Genomic DNA, 17050 nt, shown 5'->3' on the forward strand with positions numbered 1-17050 from the left:
AATGATATATTGTGAATAAGACAGGTTGCAGTGATATACAACAGGTAAACTAGATTGAAATCAGGTGCACTCCTCAGTTACAGTATTAAGAATTAAACATATAAAAAAATAATAATAACATTAACATGGTTAAGATGATTCTGAAGATTATTACAATTTTTCAGCGATCAGTAATCAAAAGCCCTTTTCCCAAGTTTGAGGAATTTTAAAAGCAAGAAATTGCTGGAATGGCGTGGAATGGCTACTCACTCTGGTACACAACTCAAGGGAAGCTTTCCTTTGACAGCTTTATACATGAGGAGATATGAGTACACAGAGTTAGTAAAGTTAAACCAGACCATTCATACAGAAGACAGAGGGTCAGTGATTTGGCATTAAGAAGTTGCATGCATGTACAGTGTCACCATAATCAACAACAGGTAAAAATGTAGACGGAAACCAACCTTCCTTGGTTTCAAAAACAATACAATATTTATTTATAAACCACAAGCCCAACTGATTTCATCCAAGAGAGAGAAACAATAATAAGATCACACTCGTTAAGTCGGTTTACCTAAGGTGGCCATTTGGATCTACTGGAATATAGGAAGCTGTAAACAACATACATTCATTTTCAAAGCATTAAGGATCAAGTGTAGCTGACTTGTATGCAAGCATGAATAAAGGCCCCATTCATACTTGCATTTTGGGACTCAAAAACCAAAGTTATTAACTGGAGTCACTCATGCTCTGTGTCTGTACGCACACACACGCACACATGCACACACACACACACATACTGTATTTAGAAGAGCGAGAATGCTTATCTATGAATGAGCAACAGGACTTGCTCCTGGTATTTAAAGAACTGTGAGTACATTTGTAATAGCATTTGCTCTGAAGGTAAATCTAACATTTTAAATATCACCTGGGTGAAAACATGATCTCCAGGGTCTTTTAACAGTACTCAGCACTACTCTCTGAGCGTTCTCTGTGTTTAACACACTGTCTGATTTTAACAGTACTCAGCACTACTCTCTGAGCGTGCTCTGTGTTTAACACACTGTCTGATTTTAACAGTACTCAGCACTACTCTTAGTGTTCTCTGTGTTTAACACACTGTCTGATTTTAGCAGTACTCAGCACTACTCTTAGTGTTCTCTGTGTTTAACACACTGTCTGATTTTAGCAGTACTCAGCACTGCTCTTAGTGTTCTCCGTGTTTAACACACTGTGTGATTTTAACAGTACTCAGAATTACTCTCTGAGCGTACTCTGTGTTTAACACACTGTCTGATTTTAACAGTACTCAGCACTACTCTCTTAGCGTTCTCTGTGTTTCACACACTGTCTGATTTCGGAGGGTGAAAGGAAGTCAGGGAGCCCTGCACAGTCAGTCACTGCGCGTCTGCTACCATTGTCAACTCCTGTTCCTGTCCATACTCACACAACCAAGCTCATTTGAATCAAACAAGAGCCAACTTCAGTAGTCGCTACCTGTTTTGAGCAGGACTCATTACTACTAGTTATTGCTCTCATTCAAAACCGTACTAAGTGTGAACTTGACTGTATTAAGCACTAAAATGAGAAGCGACACCAGATTCAGCGGTAATGTGAATGGAGCCTAAGAGCAGCTGGAATGGACTTAAAAGCAAGTTGCAGGTTGTAAGACGTGGGCTGGTGAGGGGGCACAACAATAAAGAACCATCTGCATACAAATTAATTTTTCACTTAAGCATCACTAAGTCGATAGGATTTATGTATTTGTTGTATTTGTTTTCACAATCTCCTAAAACTGTCTCCTTTAATAGAAGAGGCGCTACTGGGGGAGGCGCTAATGAGGGAGGCGCTAATGGGGGAGGTGCTAATGGGGGAGGCCCTAATGAGGGAGGCACTAATGAGGGAGGCACTAATGGGGGAGGTGCTAATGGGGGAGGCGCTAATGGGGGAGGCACTAATGGGGAGGTGCTAATGGGGGAGGTGCTAATGGGGGAGGCCCTAATGAGGGAGGCACTAATGAGGGAGGCACTAATGGGGGAGGCACTAATGAGGGAAGCGCTAATGGGGAGGCGCTAATGGGGGAGGTGCTAATGGGGGAGGCGCTAATGGGGGAGGTGCTAATGGGGGAGGCGCTAATGAGGGAAGCGCTAATGGGGGAGGCGCTAATGAGGGAGGCGCTAATGGGGGAGGCACTAATGGGGGAGGTGCTATGATGTCTCCATTGGCTCAGGACTGTCAGCAACAAGCTGGATGTAGCCAGCAATGAGGGGGCGCAGAGCATCTTGTGTCATTGCTACCTCAATGAACCTTCGAAGAATGTCAAGCCTCCGTACTCCCGCCATCTTACTGAGGAAGTGCTCCAGTATGGGCAGCAGAGGAATAGCGTACTCAACCGCGCTCCTGGTGCTCGATTCCCTAAAACCAGCGGTGTGCATGGCAACCACCTGACCATACTTGTCAAAGACTGGAGAGCCTGAAGCCCCATGGAAGAAGCAGGTGTGATAAGCAATCATCTGGTTTTCCTCCACGATACTAAGGTTCCAGTTGATCCACCGAAGTATTTCATTTTCAATAACCGAGCCTGTATGTCCAATTGTTACTTGTGTAAGATCAATAATGGAGCAGAAATCAACTCTTTTCACTCCGCTCTCTGGATGTCCAATGATGCACAACCCACCGCACTGTATGGGTGGACCATACTGGGTCAGGAGTGGTGGGGGCAGATCGGCCGTGCTCACACTGAGCTCCAATAAAGCATAGTCTAGCCAGCATTTCTCTTCATCCCACTCATAAGCCCAGTCAATGACTTCTTTAATGGGCAGACGCGTTTTTTGGGGTAAATGCTCATTTTCATAATGGAAGCTGACATAAATCCTGGCATTTAAATCCTTGATCAAATGTTTATTTGTCAGGATGAAACGATCAAAGAGCAGGAAGCCTGTGCCCACTAAGTCATCACTGATGTTGATGATATGACAGACGGATTCACTCCTCTTCATCCAGTTCTTCACTCTGCACACATCCAAGAATTCCTTTGTGTCCTTCCCAAACTCCTGCCTCAGCAGCTCCAGTACTTTCCCATCCCCCCTCACATTCTCTCGCTCCTTAATATGCTTCACTAGATCTTTAAACTGGGAGCGCAGGATGTCCGCCACCTGCTTAGAGTCAAGGATTTCATGGATTGCTCTGGCTGATCTGGAAGTAGATTCTCCCCGTTCTTGTTCTTGTTCTTGTGCAGGGGGGTTTGCTGGTGCCGATTTGGCTGAACTGGGAGTAGATTCTCCCCGTTCTTGTGCAGATGGGTTTGCTGGTGCCGATGTGGCTGAACTGGGAGTGGATTCTCCCTGTTTCTGCGCGGGTCCTGCTGCTTGTTCAGCGATTTGGGACCCAGAGTCGGTTTCTGTGGTAGACTGTAAGGATTTATTTTCTTCTTTTCGCATGTTCAGTCTGAATTTTTTTCCGTCTTGTTCTTCAGTAACAGGTAAATAAATCTCCAACAAGTCTCTACCCTTTATATTCTTTAGCTCACTGCCTCCTTGAAACACGATTTCTGTAAAGCGCCCGTCTCTTCGCAGGGCTTCTTCTGCAGTCTCACCTACACACGCATATATGCAAAGATAGGAAACTCCAATCTTCCTCGTGTTTTTCAAGAATTTCTTGCTTTGGCAATTTCCCCCCCCTGTTCTTTCAACATAAAAAGTGACCAGTTTTTTCTTTTCTATGATTGTTGCTTTTTCAGGAGGCTCAGGGTCAGATTTGTTCCCACAGAATTTTATTGTTAATTCTTCAGCTCCTATAAGCCAGCAGGGAAAGTGTGTGGCTATGTCTGCATTTTCTGGTGTTTTTCTCACAATGACGATTTCCTTTCCCTTATTTTTGCTGACAAGAGAGGTGAATTTTTGACTTGTCTTGAGTGCCTCCAGCACGGTTCCAGCCTTTGTGCAGGATATAGTGTTTACTGCAGCTTTACCATATTCACGGAAGTAGAAAGTGTGTGGATGCTTCTCTCTGTCCTGGGGGGGGGGAAGGGGGGGGGGGGGTTTAGTTGATGTAAGTGCTATCCACATTAATCATGTATGTCCATCCATCCACTATCTATACTCGCTTATTCTGAGCAGGGTCGTGGGGGGTGCTGGAGCCTATCCCAGCGTGCATTGGGCGAGAGGCAAGAATACACACTGGACAGGCCGCCAATGTGCAGGGCACACACCATTCACTCACACACTCATACCTATGGGCAATTTAGAGTCTCCAATTAGCCTACCTGCATGTCTTTGGATCTGTGGGAGGAAACCGGAGTACCTGGAAGAGACCCATGCGGACACGGAGAACATGCAAACTCCACACCGAAAGGCCCCAAGCTGCGAATCGAACCCACAACCTTCTTGCTGTGAGGTGACAGTGCTACCCACTGCACCACCGTGCCGCCCTAATTATGCATGTAACTACTCCAAATCATAAATGCCTTACAGTAAACATTATAGTGTATTTTACTAAATTCTGGGGGCTGCTGGGTGGCTCATGGTGTTAAGGCACTGTAGTGCATGGATGGGCCCCATGGGCCAGTTTTAAATGCTGTCTGTGCCTGGCAGCCCCACAGGGTGATATATAACTGGCCAGGGATGGTGAGGTATTAGTTGGCCTGGATGACAATGTATCATCAAACACCAGTGACCCCTGCTGGTCAATCAGGTGAAGTCCCAGAAGTTAGTCTGTACTGTGCCTGTTGAGTGCAAATATGAAATAGAATGCTCATATGAAAATCAGATTGAAATATGTACATTTTAATAAATATTTCCCCAAAACTTCTGGACATTGGTTTAGAAATTGCTACAAATATTTAAAATTATGATAATAAAAAACTGATGAGGTTTTCTTTGCTTGTTAAATCGCCTTGGGTTTCTACATTGAATTCAATGGGCAGCAAGCACTTTTGCCCTCAAGCATGCGCAGTAGAGGCTGTTCCCCGTTACTTCCTAGGCTTCACCGCCTGGCCCCTCCTCCCCACTCCTATGCATGCTCTATCGTTGAGCTGCATATGAAGCTTCCTGTGACTCATGTCTGCATGAGCCTGACATGCAAACTGCACCACACGCTTCGGAGGAGAGCACATGATACACTGTCCTGAATCAACAGCGTATCTTACAGCGTGAGCATGAGTGGGAATTCTAAACCAGGGAGAAAAACCCCACCCACCCAATGTTAAGTCAATGGGGAAAGCCTGAAAAGAGGCCAATTTTCTCTGAGAAAATATAAAGTCAATACATTTTTTGCACAAGAAATTATGGTTTAACTAGCTAATCCCATCCCTTGTAATATCTCCCCTGGGATTGATTTTTTAAAATAATTCAGCCAAAATTCCCAAATCTGGGTTAATTTCAGTGCATGCAATGTGGCTTGTCCTACTACCGTATGACCATATAAAGATTTCCCCATCCTCGCAGCACTCTGCTGCTGAAGCACTCTATTAGCTAGTTACATATGATCTCACCATTTAAAAGTTCAAGGTCCAAAAATGTTGTGTGCTGCGTTCAACTGTACTAACCGCTATTCTAAGGATTCTTCTCTCCTGTTCGTTCGGTTAATACATTTGCGACATTTTCAGATAAAAAAGTGTTTGTCAAAACGCAATTTCTGAACATTAAATTCCTTTGTACACAACAACTTATCTGGGCGGCACGGTGGTGCAGTGGGTAGCGCAAGTTGTGGGTTCGAATCTGGGCTTGGGGCCTTTCTGTGTTTTCTGCATGTTTCCTTCGGGTACTCGGGCTTCCTCCCACAGTCCAAAGACATGCAGGTAGTCTAATTGGAGACTCTAAATTACCCATAAGCATGTGTGAGTGAATGGTGTGTGTGCCCTGTGATAGATTGGCAGCCTGTCCAGGGTGTATATAATTGCAGTGACAAATTAAATTTCCACAGCATCTCTGCTCTAAAAAAGTCAAATCTTAATCTTGCCTTTGCACTCTTTGCCTCTGTCTTCTCTCTGTCTCCACCTGTGGCCAGGTCTTCAGCCTGCTAATAAATGATGAAAAAACATTAAGCCTATGAGTTAACGGACACCCTGTGCAAATATAAACTAACCACTTATTATGATATATCACAGAAATGACCAGTGACGGTCTATCAAATAATTTAACCCACTTTAATATCAATGTAAATAGTGCAGCATCATGTTAGGTACAATGTCTGTAGTTTACAGGTTATCTATTTTCATCTAAATATTTGGCGAGAGATATAACTGCATATTGTTTAGCAATTATTTTTTTAGAAACTACCAAAATCACTAAATGTGAAAATAAAAACTCTACACATGTGGCCAGCCCTTTGACCTTTGTTTAGGACGCAGTCATAGAGAAGTTTACTCACCTCTCCACTTCCTATACTCGTCTCCTCTCGTTCTTTAAATGTTCACAATGTATTCAGCTGTATACATAGTGCACATACTGTGCAATTTATTAATCATCTCAACCTTTATTAAAATATCACAGAAATAATTAATGTCAGTTTTACATTTGTGGGCTATTAATCTACAGTCGTTTAATTGATAATAGATATCCTTTATCAAATGAAAAAAAATCCCTTGCGTCCTTATCCCTCTTGGACAAACCAGAGATCATGTTACCTATATTGAGCAAAACAAATGTATGTAAATAACTAAGTTCTGTTTGACTCTCCATTGCATTTGGGCTTATGCCAGCAGCAATAGCACCACGCACCCTGCTCCTGCTGACTGGCTGAAGCTAAGCAGGTGTGGGCTTGGTTAGTAATTGGATGGGACACCACCAGGGAATATTGAGTTGCTGCTGGAAGTGGTGTTGGTAGGCCAGCAGGGGGCAATCTTCCCCCTGGTCAAATAAACCCCAATGCCCCAGTGCAGTGACGGGGACACTGTGCTGTAGGAGATGCCGTCTTTCGGATGAGAAGTTAAACCGAGGTCCTGACTCACTGTGGTCATTACAGATCCCATGACACTATTCGCAGAGTAGGGGGGTCCCCGGTGTCCTGGCTAAAATCCCAGGTCTGGCTCTCGCAAAAAAAAACTTGCCACCTAATCATCCCCTGATTTAATTGGCTAAAAAATGTTCTCTCCCTCCAGTGGAGCTGCTCAGTGGTCAACAATAGAGGATTGTGGTTGTACTGGGCAGCTCCCAGATGTGAATGTGTATGAATGTGAAACAGGGCGTTCCTGCTAAAGAGCATTCGTGCTCAGTGAACCTACACTGGGTAAATAAAGGTTAAATAAAAAAAATAAATAAAAAAAATGTTCTGGGAAGTAAACATCAGTAAGTAACTTAATGTTAGCCAGTGAATCTGTTTCAGTATCAGAGACAGGAGACTGTAGTGTAAGAGTAAGAGTCAGAGACAATTGTGGGGAGAAGGTAACCAGCTAGCTAAGCGGCCATCCTAACTTACTCAACATTCAACATGTTTCCAAAATGTTTTCACTACCTAAAAGTTTGCTAGCAAATTGTAGCCTTCCTCCTTGCACAATGCATTACTTCCGACAATATATGAACACTGTCATTAAAGGAACAAGGTGTTTACATGTTGTTACTGGCTGAAGTAAATATTGTCCAGTTGGCAGAGGACCAGTCAATATGGGAGGGGGGTGGGGGGCCGGGGGGTGTGCCTTATAGGGCCAGGCCCACCCACTCAGAATGCTGTGCCCTCCAGAAATAAATCAGATCATTTACATATAAATTCAATTATTGTATCTTACTGATAAAAAAAGTACATAAAAAAAAAAAAATTACTAACCTAGTCTATGTTCCTTATAAATCAAGACATTAAAATAGAGAAACATGGAGTGTCTTTGATTGACAGGGGGGATCTGTGATGCAAGCACTACTATGATTGGCTGGACAGCCATTCCAGTTAATGCCCGTGAATAATAAATCTAGATATAACCAGATTCTAATAATCATTAGGCTGTATGCTACCTAATTGTCAGTGCTGCACGAATCAAGTACAATATCAGATTATCAAAAATATGCAAATAACTTGTGCCACCCATGACAGTTCATCTGCCCCCCCTAAGACTGAGCGCTGGCATTGTGTCTGGTTGGGGCACTTACAGGACTGGAGCATTTCTGATGATGTAATAGGCAGGAAAATTAAGAAAGCAAATAAGCAAAAGAAGACTCAGAAGCCTTCTCTTCTCTACCTATAGTGCAGTTTTCTACAGTTCTAATAACCAGCGACGTCATATGATGTAGCCCGACCTGACCGAGTATGTATGTACATTTCAAACATGAAATGTATTTCACGTTTGTTCATGACTGTTGATTATGGGTAAGTGAATACTTGGTGAGAGACCTTTTTCAGTTTGTTAATTTGGTAATATTTTGTTAACCCATGTAAGTACGTTAGAAAGTTTGTGCTGAAGCTACCGAGATGATTTGCTACCTTAATGCTGATTGTAAATTGAATGAAAGGAGCCACACTTGCACGTTGAAAAATACGTGTTTATTTTAGGTCTACTATTAAAAACATGACGTTATGTTCTTAACTGTATTAATTTATTTGCTTGGTTAACAAGCATGCCAACTTTATGAAGAATATGTAATTATCATAATAATAATAATAATAATAATAATAATAATAATAATAATAATAATAATAATAATAAATAATCCGTAATTAACCATTGGGAATTCCCGTGTCCTCTTTTTATTCACATCAAAACCTTTAAATGATCAGATTTAGTAAAATCAGCTAATCATCAAAAAGACATAACAGTTTAAACTTGAAGGAATATGAACACCACAACGCCATGAACACTGGAAGCTTTGAATTACAAGTGCAATAAAGGCTTGCTTACAACTTCATTTATAAAATAGGTGCATTTTGATCGGCAAGACCACCTAAATAATCTGCTCTTTTAAAGCTCCGTGGATTATCTTATTTTTATTAACAAGCCCTTTTTGAAAGCACGGTGAACGAAGATCAGGTCGCTTGTGTCGCACAAGTTTCGCACGCGGTTCGTTTGCGGCTAGGGTAGAGGATGTCGCCCGCTGCCGTTGTAATGACAGCACTTCAACTACGCTTCACTTACGCGCGTAGTATGCACGTCCTGCGCTCGCGGCCGCTACGCGTGCGGTCGGTGACAGGCTTGAGAGTGAGAGTGTGGTCATTGTGTCTGTGAGTGCTGAACAGGGTGCTGAACAGTGTACAGCCTACCAGTCTGTAACTTGGTGGGTGGCATATCTGAACAGGGTACACCCTGCCAGTCTAACTTGGTGAGTGGCATATCTGAACAGGGTACACCCTGCCAGTCTGTAACTTGGTGGGTGGCATACTTGAACCGCTACCCCAGTATAAATAAACGGAACATACAGAAAAACTGACCTGGCTTTCAAGACGTTCTCTTTTCACTTTGGGAAGCGCGTCTTTGGATGCCATTGTCTGTGAAGGAAAGGAATGTGCACGTTAGGAAGGGCCCATTCACGGCTCATAGAAATGTGCTTGATGTGAGCTTGTGCGTGTTCTTGAGAGATTGGAAGCTGGGAGCTGTCAAGCTGTCGGCTTCAATTCGGACGTCATCTGAGAGCGGAACATTTATGACCCCTCTCTCTCTCTTCAGTCTGTTTCATCCTTTTTTACTCACAGGGAAAATGAGGGAAAAGCCATTGACTTTGGCACAGCTGTGGTCCTCATGCTGACAAATCCCAATAACAATCACAAAGCTAGAATCAAAACTAGATACTGAAAGCTTTCTTATACCCGCAGTAAGGAAGTAACTGAAGACACCTGACTAATTAGAAACACTTGTGATGCCCTGAAATGGGGGACTGTGTATAATAAGCGCTGTAATTTCTACAGGGTGAAACCAAAATGTATGAAAAGACCCTTCAATAAAGGCTGAGTCTGCACTTTAACCTCATTTGAATTGTGAGATTGCAAATACATAATTGTGGAGTACAGAGCCAAATCAAGAAAAAAATGTCTTTGTCCCAAACATTATGGCACTCACTGTAACTAGGTGGGCCAGAATGAGGGGTGTCTCTTGCATGGTTTATGAGATGCGAATGGGGAAGAGGTGGTTGTTCTCCTATATTTCGAACAGTAAATTGATTGTCAAAAATGTCCATCAAAAATACTCACAATTGGGCGTAGTGGTTCAGCCAAGATACAATAAATGGGACAAATGCAACAGTGACTGACCATTGAATCGTGACTGTTGAAAAACGAGAATCAATTGACTATTTGTGTTACTAACTGATATTAAACATAATATTACATAAAATGAACTTGTTCTAGATTTTAAAGTTTGTGGTGTTACGTTCTGATTTCCGTTTTCTAAGGTGAGAATGGTCCAGTGGCTACGGAGCACTACAGTAGAAAAATATTAATGTATAAAAATATTAATCTAGATATCTGAGGACATGCGTTACTAGCCTAAACTGTAGGTAACCAGTTCATTATCAAACCGTCTCTGACTGTGCCCGCGTATAAGGCTACACTAGCGGCCGTCGACGTCAACAGTAGCAGTTAAGCTGCCAGGGCGGTTGTCCACAAAGTTTTATCCACAGCAGTTCGGCTTGTAGAATGGAATAAATATAACACACCCCACACTCCATCCAGACATTCAGAATAACGTTATGTTTGTTTCTTCCGCTGTCAGCAACAATGTTGCAGGCAGGTCTGTGTTGGAGCCATAGACGATTATTTTTTCATTTTTGCATGGTTGTTTTTGTTTCATGCACACAAACAAAACGTATGTAAAATGGAAACGTTTGAAATCTGAATTTACTTTATAAACGGAATAAACACGCTATCAATTGGTTATTTCGTTTTGTATTAAAAACGAAATGAGGAATGCCCATTCGTTTTTCATTTCTGGAGTAAAAACAAAATTCAAATTATCCCGAACGTACACGGATCATACAGCAATTTTCAAGATTTAATACATTTTTCCAGTGAAGAGACAGGAGGCTGTCATGTAAGCGATAGAGTCAGAGACAATTTTGGGGACAAGGTAACCAGCTAGCCAGGGGCGTAGGAGTGAGATTGATATTAGGTTGACATTTGCTCCCCAGCCCTACCCCCGCCTGCCCCCACAATAAATATTATTGGAAAAGTTAATTAGTCCCACCAGAGCCAACTATGGTTATTAAAGATGCAGAAACATGCTAGCCTCACCAATTCTCACCTGCAAGAGCTGGCTTTGTCGTCCATTTATTGTATGTAGGCTACAGTATGTGAGATCTCCTACCGACTAATAGGCTACCAGTAGACACCCGACAGAGGGCAGAAGAATTAAATCATGATTTCTCGGAAAACCGAAAGTTAGAATGGTGGCTTGATCATACAGCAAGTTTCGATTTAAGAATATTCAGAGACTGGGGAGATTGTAGGGATTTTGTGAATTCTGAAGGCACTTCATTAATAAAGATACGAAGTTATACCATCAGCTGGAAAATTGAAAGCTAAAAGTAAACGTTAACTGACTTTGGTTTTCACTTTGATAGTCTTGCTGTTTAAAGATGAACTTCGCCGTGAAACAGTAAATGGGTGAAAATGCGTATTAAAACTGTAGACAACACATCTCCAACTATGACAAATTACAGTACAGATTAGAATAGAAAAAACAATCTTATTTACGTTTCCTGGAAACGTACTTGAGGGTTTTTTGATCTGAAGGTGTTATTGGTTGTCTACTCTATACATGTTTTTTTTTTTTTTTTTTTTTTTTAAGCTCAGGAAATGAATGGAGAGTTACATTATAAAAAAAGATGATTCCACTGAATTAAGTGATTTCCAAAATCCAGAGAAAGTAGGCCTATGTCAATAAAAAGCCAGCGTACTTATACATTTTATTTTCAAACAAAATCTGATAAAACAACGTACAGTACAAGTAGCCTACTCACTTGGCCGATGTCATTAACCCCACAGCAAGCAGAATATTTTTGTCAGGTTGGCCTTCTCTTCTCTACTTATAATGTAGTTAGCATAGTATCGTAGCCATCTCTAGCTCTGCTTTACGATATTGCCGCCTAGTGATATAAAGTAAGTAAGCTAATACAATATAAATAAATGTAAATAATAATAAAGTATCAGATGTATAAATGATAGAACAGTTATCAATGCACGCTATGCGTTAATACTTACCGAAAATTGCTGTAAATATAGTACTGCTGGCTGTCTGTCCCGCTGAAAACCATTAAAACAGGTTGACAGCGCGGATTTCTCTGGAACATGAACCACACGATCGTGTGGCGGCGAGGTAAAAGAGGATTCGCGCTCGTTTTTGAAGCCTACGTTGATAACGGGTAAGGGGGCGGTGTTACTGAAGCTACTTCCTATTTTGTCACGTAAGAGTATAAACTACTATTTAAATATAATTTATATTTATTTTATTTGGCATTGCTACACAGAATGAGAATATTATCACGGGCAAGGGGTTTAGGACCCAGGCGCAGAGTGGGGAAAAAAACAAAAAAAACAAAAAAAAAACACGAAACTCAAATGTAGATACAAAAGACTTTACTAACAAAAACAGAACAAACAAAGAGCCACGATGGGCAAAAATACAAACTCCAAAAATATCTAAGCTAAAACGGAAAACAAGAGGAACTCAAAACACGGGCAGGGCAGAACACAGGCAGGCAGAGTACACGGGTAATACATACGGTAAGGAACTAACACAAGTTGGAAACAAACACAAGGAACCAGCACCCGAGTCAAGGGGACAAAGAACTTAAATAGACAGGGGTAACAAGACACAGGTGAACTCAAAACAATCAAACCAGAGGGAAGGAAAAACGAGAGGCAGGTGGGGATGATGATTAAATAACGAGACAATAAAATAATTGAAAGCAATAATACAATTAACGGGAACAAGCAGGACACAAAACAGAAGTGCCGCCCAACAAGGAAAGACAGAGACGGAAACACAGAACCATGACAGGGGAGGGAGTGAAACAGAGGGTGGGAGCTAGAGACAGGACAAAACTCACATGGGGTAGGACTCAGGAACAGGGCAGGACAGGGCTCGGGACAAGACAGAAACGGGACTGGGGGCTGGACAAGACAGGAACGTCACTGGGGACTGGGGCAAGACGACAGGACTGGGACGAGACGAGACAGGACTCGGGACGGGGTCCGGGCACAGGGACGGAAGCCGGGCGTGGTCTGGGCACAGGAGGGGAACCGGTAGGAATGGAACAGGACTGGGCTAGACAGGACAGGGACTCAAACACGGAACGGGACTCAAAACAAACACGACACTGGACTGGGCTAGAGACAGACACGGAGTGGACTGACAGACACAGAAACGGACTGACAGAGACTGGGAACGGGCTAAGACAGGCACGGACTCAAGACACTGGACTCTACACAGGGACTGGACCAAACTCTGACACAGCACGAAACAGACTCACAGGCAGACATGGGACAGGGCTAATAGAAATGGAACAGACTGGACAAGGCAGAACACTAGATTGCACTAGACGAGACTCTGGCGGGGGCTCAGACAAGGAACGGACTCCGACGGAACGCTGGACTGGACTAACGCTACACTGGACTGGACTCACACACACAGACACAGAGCTCAAGACGGTATGGGGAACAGGACTCTGACAGGGCACAGAGGACAGGACTCGGACAGGGAACAGACCAGGAGACCTAACAAAAGGGCAGACAGAGACAAGCACGCGGGGAGACACACAGCAAGGCTGACAGACACACTAAGGGACAGGCAGACAGGGAAGGAGAGGGGCGAATTCAAAAACAGGACAAAGACAGGACAAAAAACAAGCCGACTGACTTACAGACAGGCAGGCAGATGGGTAAACGGATCGGCCGACAGGTCGACGGCCTGGGGGACAGACAGGCCAACATACTGGCCGACAAACATGAGGGCAGACAGGCAGGCAGGCAGACAAACAGATAAAGGGGCAGGTGAACAGTTAGGGGAAAGGACCGGCCCCATCCCCAAAGGGAAAGGCCCTCCAGGGCATGGCTGCGGGAAGGCTCCAGGGCAGCTGGATGGCCAAGGTCTCTGGGCCCTGGGCTGGGGCAGCGATGGCTCAGGAGCACTAGGGGGCGAGAGAACACTAGGGGGCGAGGCAGGTGGCCCCCCCTGGGAGCTGGGCGGAGCAGCAGGCCCCTCCTGGGCGCTGGGCGGAGCAGGAGGCTTCTCCGGGGCTCGAGGCGGCTCTGGAGGCCGCTCCGGTGCTCGAGGCGGGGGCGAACCATAAACCTTGGGCGAGGGAGAATCCCAGGGAGAGAGAAAAGGAAAAGGGGGGGGGGGGGGGGAGAGAAAAAAAAATCTCTGCTGGGTCCAGTACTGGCTGGTTCCTTCTATCACGGGCAAGGGGTTTAGGACCCAGGCGCAGAGTGGGGAAAAAAAACACGAAACTCAAAAATGTAGATACAAAAGACTTTACTAACAAGAAGGAACTAACACAAGTTGGAAACAAACACAAGGAACCAGCACCGAGTCAAGGGGACAAAGAACTTAAATAGACAGGGGTAACAAGATACAGGTGAACTCAAAAAACAATCAAACCAGAGGGAAGGAAAAACAAGAGGCAGGTGGGGATGATGATTAAATAACGAGACAATAATAAAATAATTTAAAGCAATAATACAATTAACGGGAACAAGCAGGAAGTGCCGCCATCTGACGGCCCAACAAGGAAACAGAGACGGAAACATAGAACCATGACAAATATAATCCATGGTGGTGAACATTTTCTGAAAGCACTGCACGTCTGCTTTATAAATGCCAATCTGGCTGGGAGACTGACACATGCGATTCCAAAAAAAGTTTTTAGTGAGAGAGTAGACAAATAGCTGAACGTTTTGATGTCAAAAAAGTCTAGAAAGCGTCAAAACTGAAGGAGCTGTGACGAGTTAGAAAAGTGCAATATTGAATATTTCAAAAAGTTTTTAATATTTAAAAAATCTGAATAAAAGCAACAATGTCTGGAACTAGCCGGTCATTTGGTGTAAAAAGTTTGAATGCAGTGCAAAAACTATAGGACTAGTTAGAGCTAGAAAAATTGGGCGGAAAGTGCATATAAAAAAGAAAAAAAGAAAGTGAGTGTAATGAACGCACCTCCAATCATATCATACATCGCGCAGAGTGGTTACCAGCGTTTCCTCTAGCCTTTTCCCCATTTCCTCTTACTTCTCGATCAAATCTGACTACATCACATGACATTGCTGGTAGCTACTGAGGACTATTGTTTTACTTCACATTTAAACGTTTAGCCTGTTGAAGTGAACGGCACTTTTTAAACACTGCGGCGTTCTTTTATTCATCAGCCCACATTACAATTTACTACGTTGACAACATTTATATTCAATATATATAATAGCATTTCTGTATCTGTCTGTTTCCATGCCTATGTGTGTTTCTTACCTATGTATATAGGTCTCACTTGAAAAAGAGATTCCAGTCTCAATGTGATCACCTATTTAAATAAAGGATTATTATTAATAATAATAATAATAATAATAATAATAATAATAATAATAATAATAAACAGTTTAATGGTTACAGACTTGATTATATGACAGCGCCATCTACCCTGTATTGCGGTCATCTTTTAACCCAGCAAATTTTCTGTCACATCTTCACTAGAGATGATTTTGGACAATCTACATACCCGTGCGTGAGACGACCCAACTTCCGGTTCATGAGAAACATTACTTTGAAATATGAATGTGCATCAGCATAAAGTGCTAATTTTGCCACGCCACAAATCACGCAATTTTTAACGAAACGACTTGTCCTTATCACCCTTGATGGACAGAATACCCAAGAGTACACATGTGCGATGGTGACAGAATCAGGTAAAGTGTTCATGAGAAGATGAGTTTTAAAGCATTATATTAGCATTAGGGTGGATTCAGCAAATGTGGGACACTTTTTGGTAGATTCAGTAGGAGTTTGACGGCTGAGCACGCCCACTGTGAAGACGTCAGTCCAATAAAAACAATTGTTGAATGACAGTAACTATTGTAGCAACAATTCAAGAATGTTTTTTTTTTGATTGGTTGTTGATTTGTACATATCAGAGAAATGCAAAGCTTAAGTGTCCCACTTCTGCTGATGTCCCACATTTGCTGAATCCATCTTCCTGCCAAAAATGGTCAAATTTCAAATGCCTATAATTTCCTTTTTTGAGATATCTGCAACTACGTCGACATGGTACAACATAGTAGTGCCCTCTTCATGCCCAGTTAATTTCAAGTCCCTTGATTATTATTGTAAAAAGTCATAAGCACTTGAAATTTGAGGCCAATTATTATTATTTTTTAAATACCAGTTTCTCCACCATCTTGGAATGGATCTCTTAGCTGTTAACACCCTATAGGGAGACATGCACCATACATGTACGTGGGCAATTTCGGACCAATCGGACGGTTTATTAGAAGAAACTTTTTATAGGTTTTGCCAAATGTTCAATCTACAGAAAAATCCATCATGGTGGACTTTATGGGTTCTTGAGGCATATTTGTTCCTCATGAAGAATGACACAAGTACACCTAGTTTCATAAATTTTCATCAAACGGGGTGGAAATGCCAGCATTTTGAAATTTGCGTTTTGAATCGGTTACTGTAGCGCCACCTATGGACGAATCATGGTCATTCTTTCTGGCATAGTTACTCATGGTCTCTAGTTTCAACCTGGTAATTTATATAATTTTTGGTCAAGGACTTTTTGAGTTATTTTACCATTTCCAGGAAAATAATAATAATAATAATATCAACAAAAACAATAGGGTTCCTGCTTCGTAGGACCGCACATGCACATGCATCCATGTGTGCATGCATCCACGCACACACCCTCACACAAACACGTAGTCTGACTCACAGGATATAGACTGTGGGTATAAGCCTGCCATTGGCCAACTATTTCAGTCGGAATTCTCCTCCCCTTCCACTATCTGCCACTATCTGTTACCGTTTTCAAAGTCAACGTGGCTACATCAACAACAACCTCCAAACTAGCAACCTACATGCTGAAAATGGCAAGTTTTGATGAAAATTTGGATCGTGCAATAAGGCAGGCCTGCTTGGTTCTTTTGGTGAATGGTTGTAAAGATATACAAA

At 42.7% G+C, this 17050-nt stretch overlaps 1 protein-coding gene and 1 long non-coding RNA gene across 2 annotated transcripts; both read right to left on the reverse strand.

Moving 5' to 3' along the window:
* Positions 1-444: 444 nt before the first annotated feature.
* On the reverse strand, positions 445-4012 carry LOC135234761 (serine protease FAM111A-like). The gene is made up of 2 exons (XM_064299663.1): positions 1526-4012; positions 445-1421 (listed from the first exon to the last, which is right to left on the reverse strand). Exon 1 carries the CDS (start codon positions 3417-3419, stop codon positions 2187-2189), a length of 1233 nt encoding a protein of 410 aa, XP_064155733.1. The 5' UTR covers positions 3420-4012; the 3' UTR covers positions 445-1421; positions 1526-2186.
* A 1859-nt stretch (positions 4013-5871) lies between these two features.
* Positions 5872-12202, reverse strand: LOC135234763 (uncharacterized). Its single transcript, XR_010324197.1, has 3 exons — positions 12094-12202; positions 9331-9387; positions 5872-5997 (listed from the first exon to the last, which is right to left on the reverse strand). It is a non-coding gene; the product is annotated as an uncharacterized LOC135234763 (long non-coding RNA).
* Between the last annotated feature and the right edge of the window lie 4848 nt (positions 12203-17050).

The sequence above is a fragment of the Anguilla rostrata genome, chromosome 11 (genome assembly GCF_018555375.3).
Source record: "Anguilla rostrata isolate EN2019 chromosome 11, ASM1855537v3, whole genome shotgun sequence".
In the NCBI taxonomy this organism is placed as follows: Eukaryota; Metazoa; Chordata; class Actinopteri; order Anguilliformes; family Anguillidae; genus Anguilla; species Anguilla rostrata.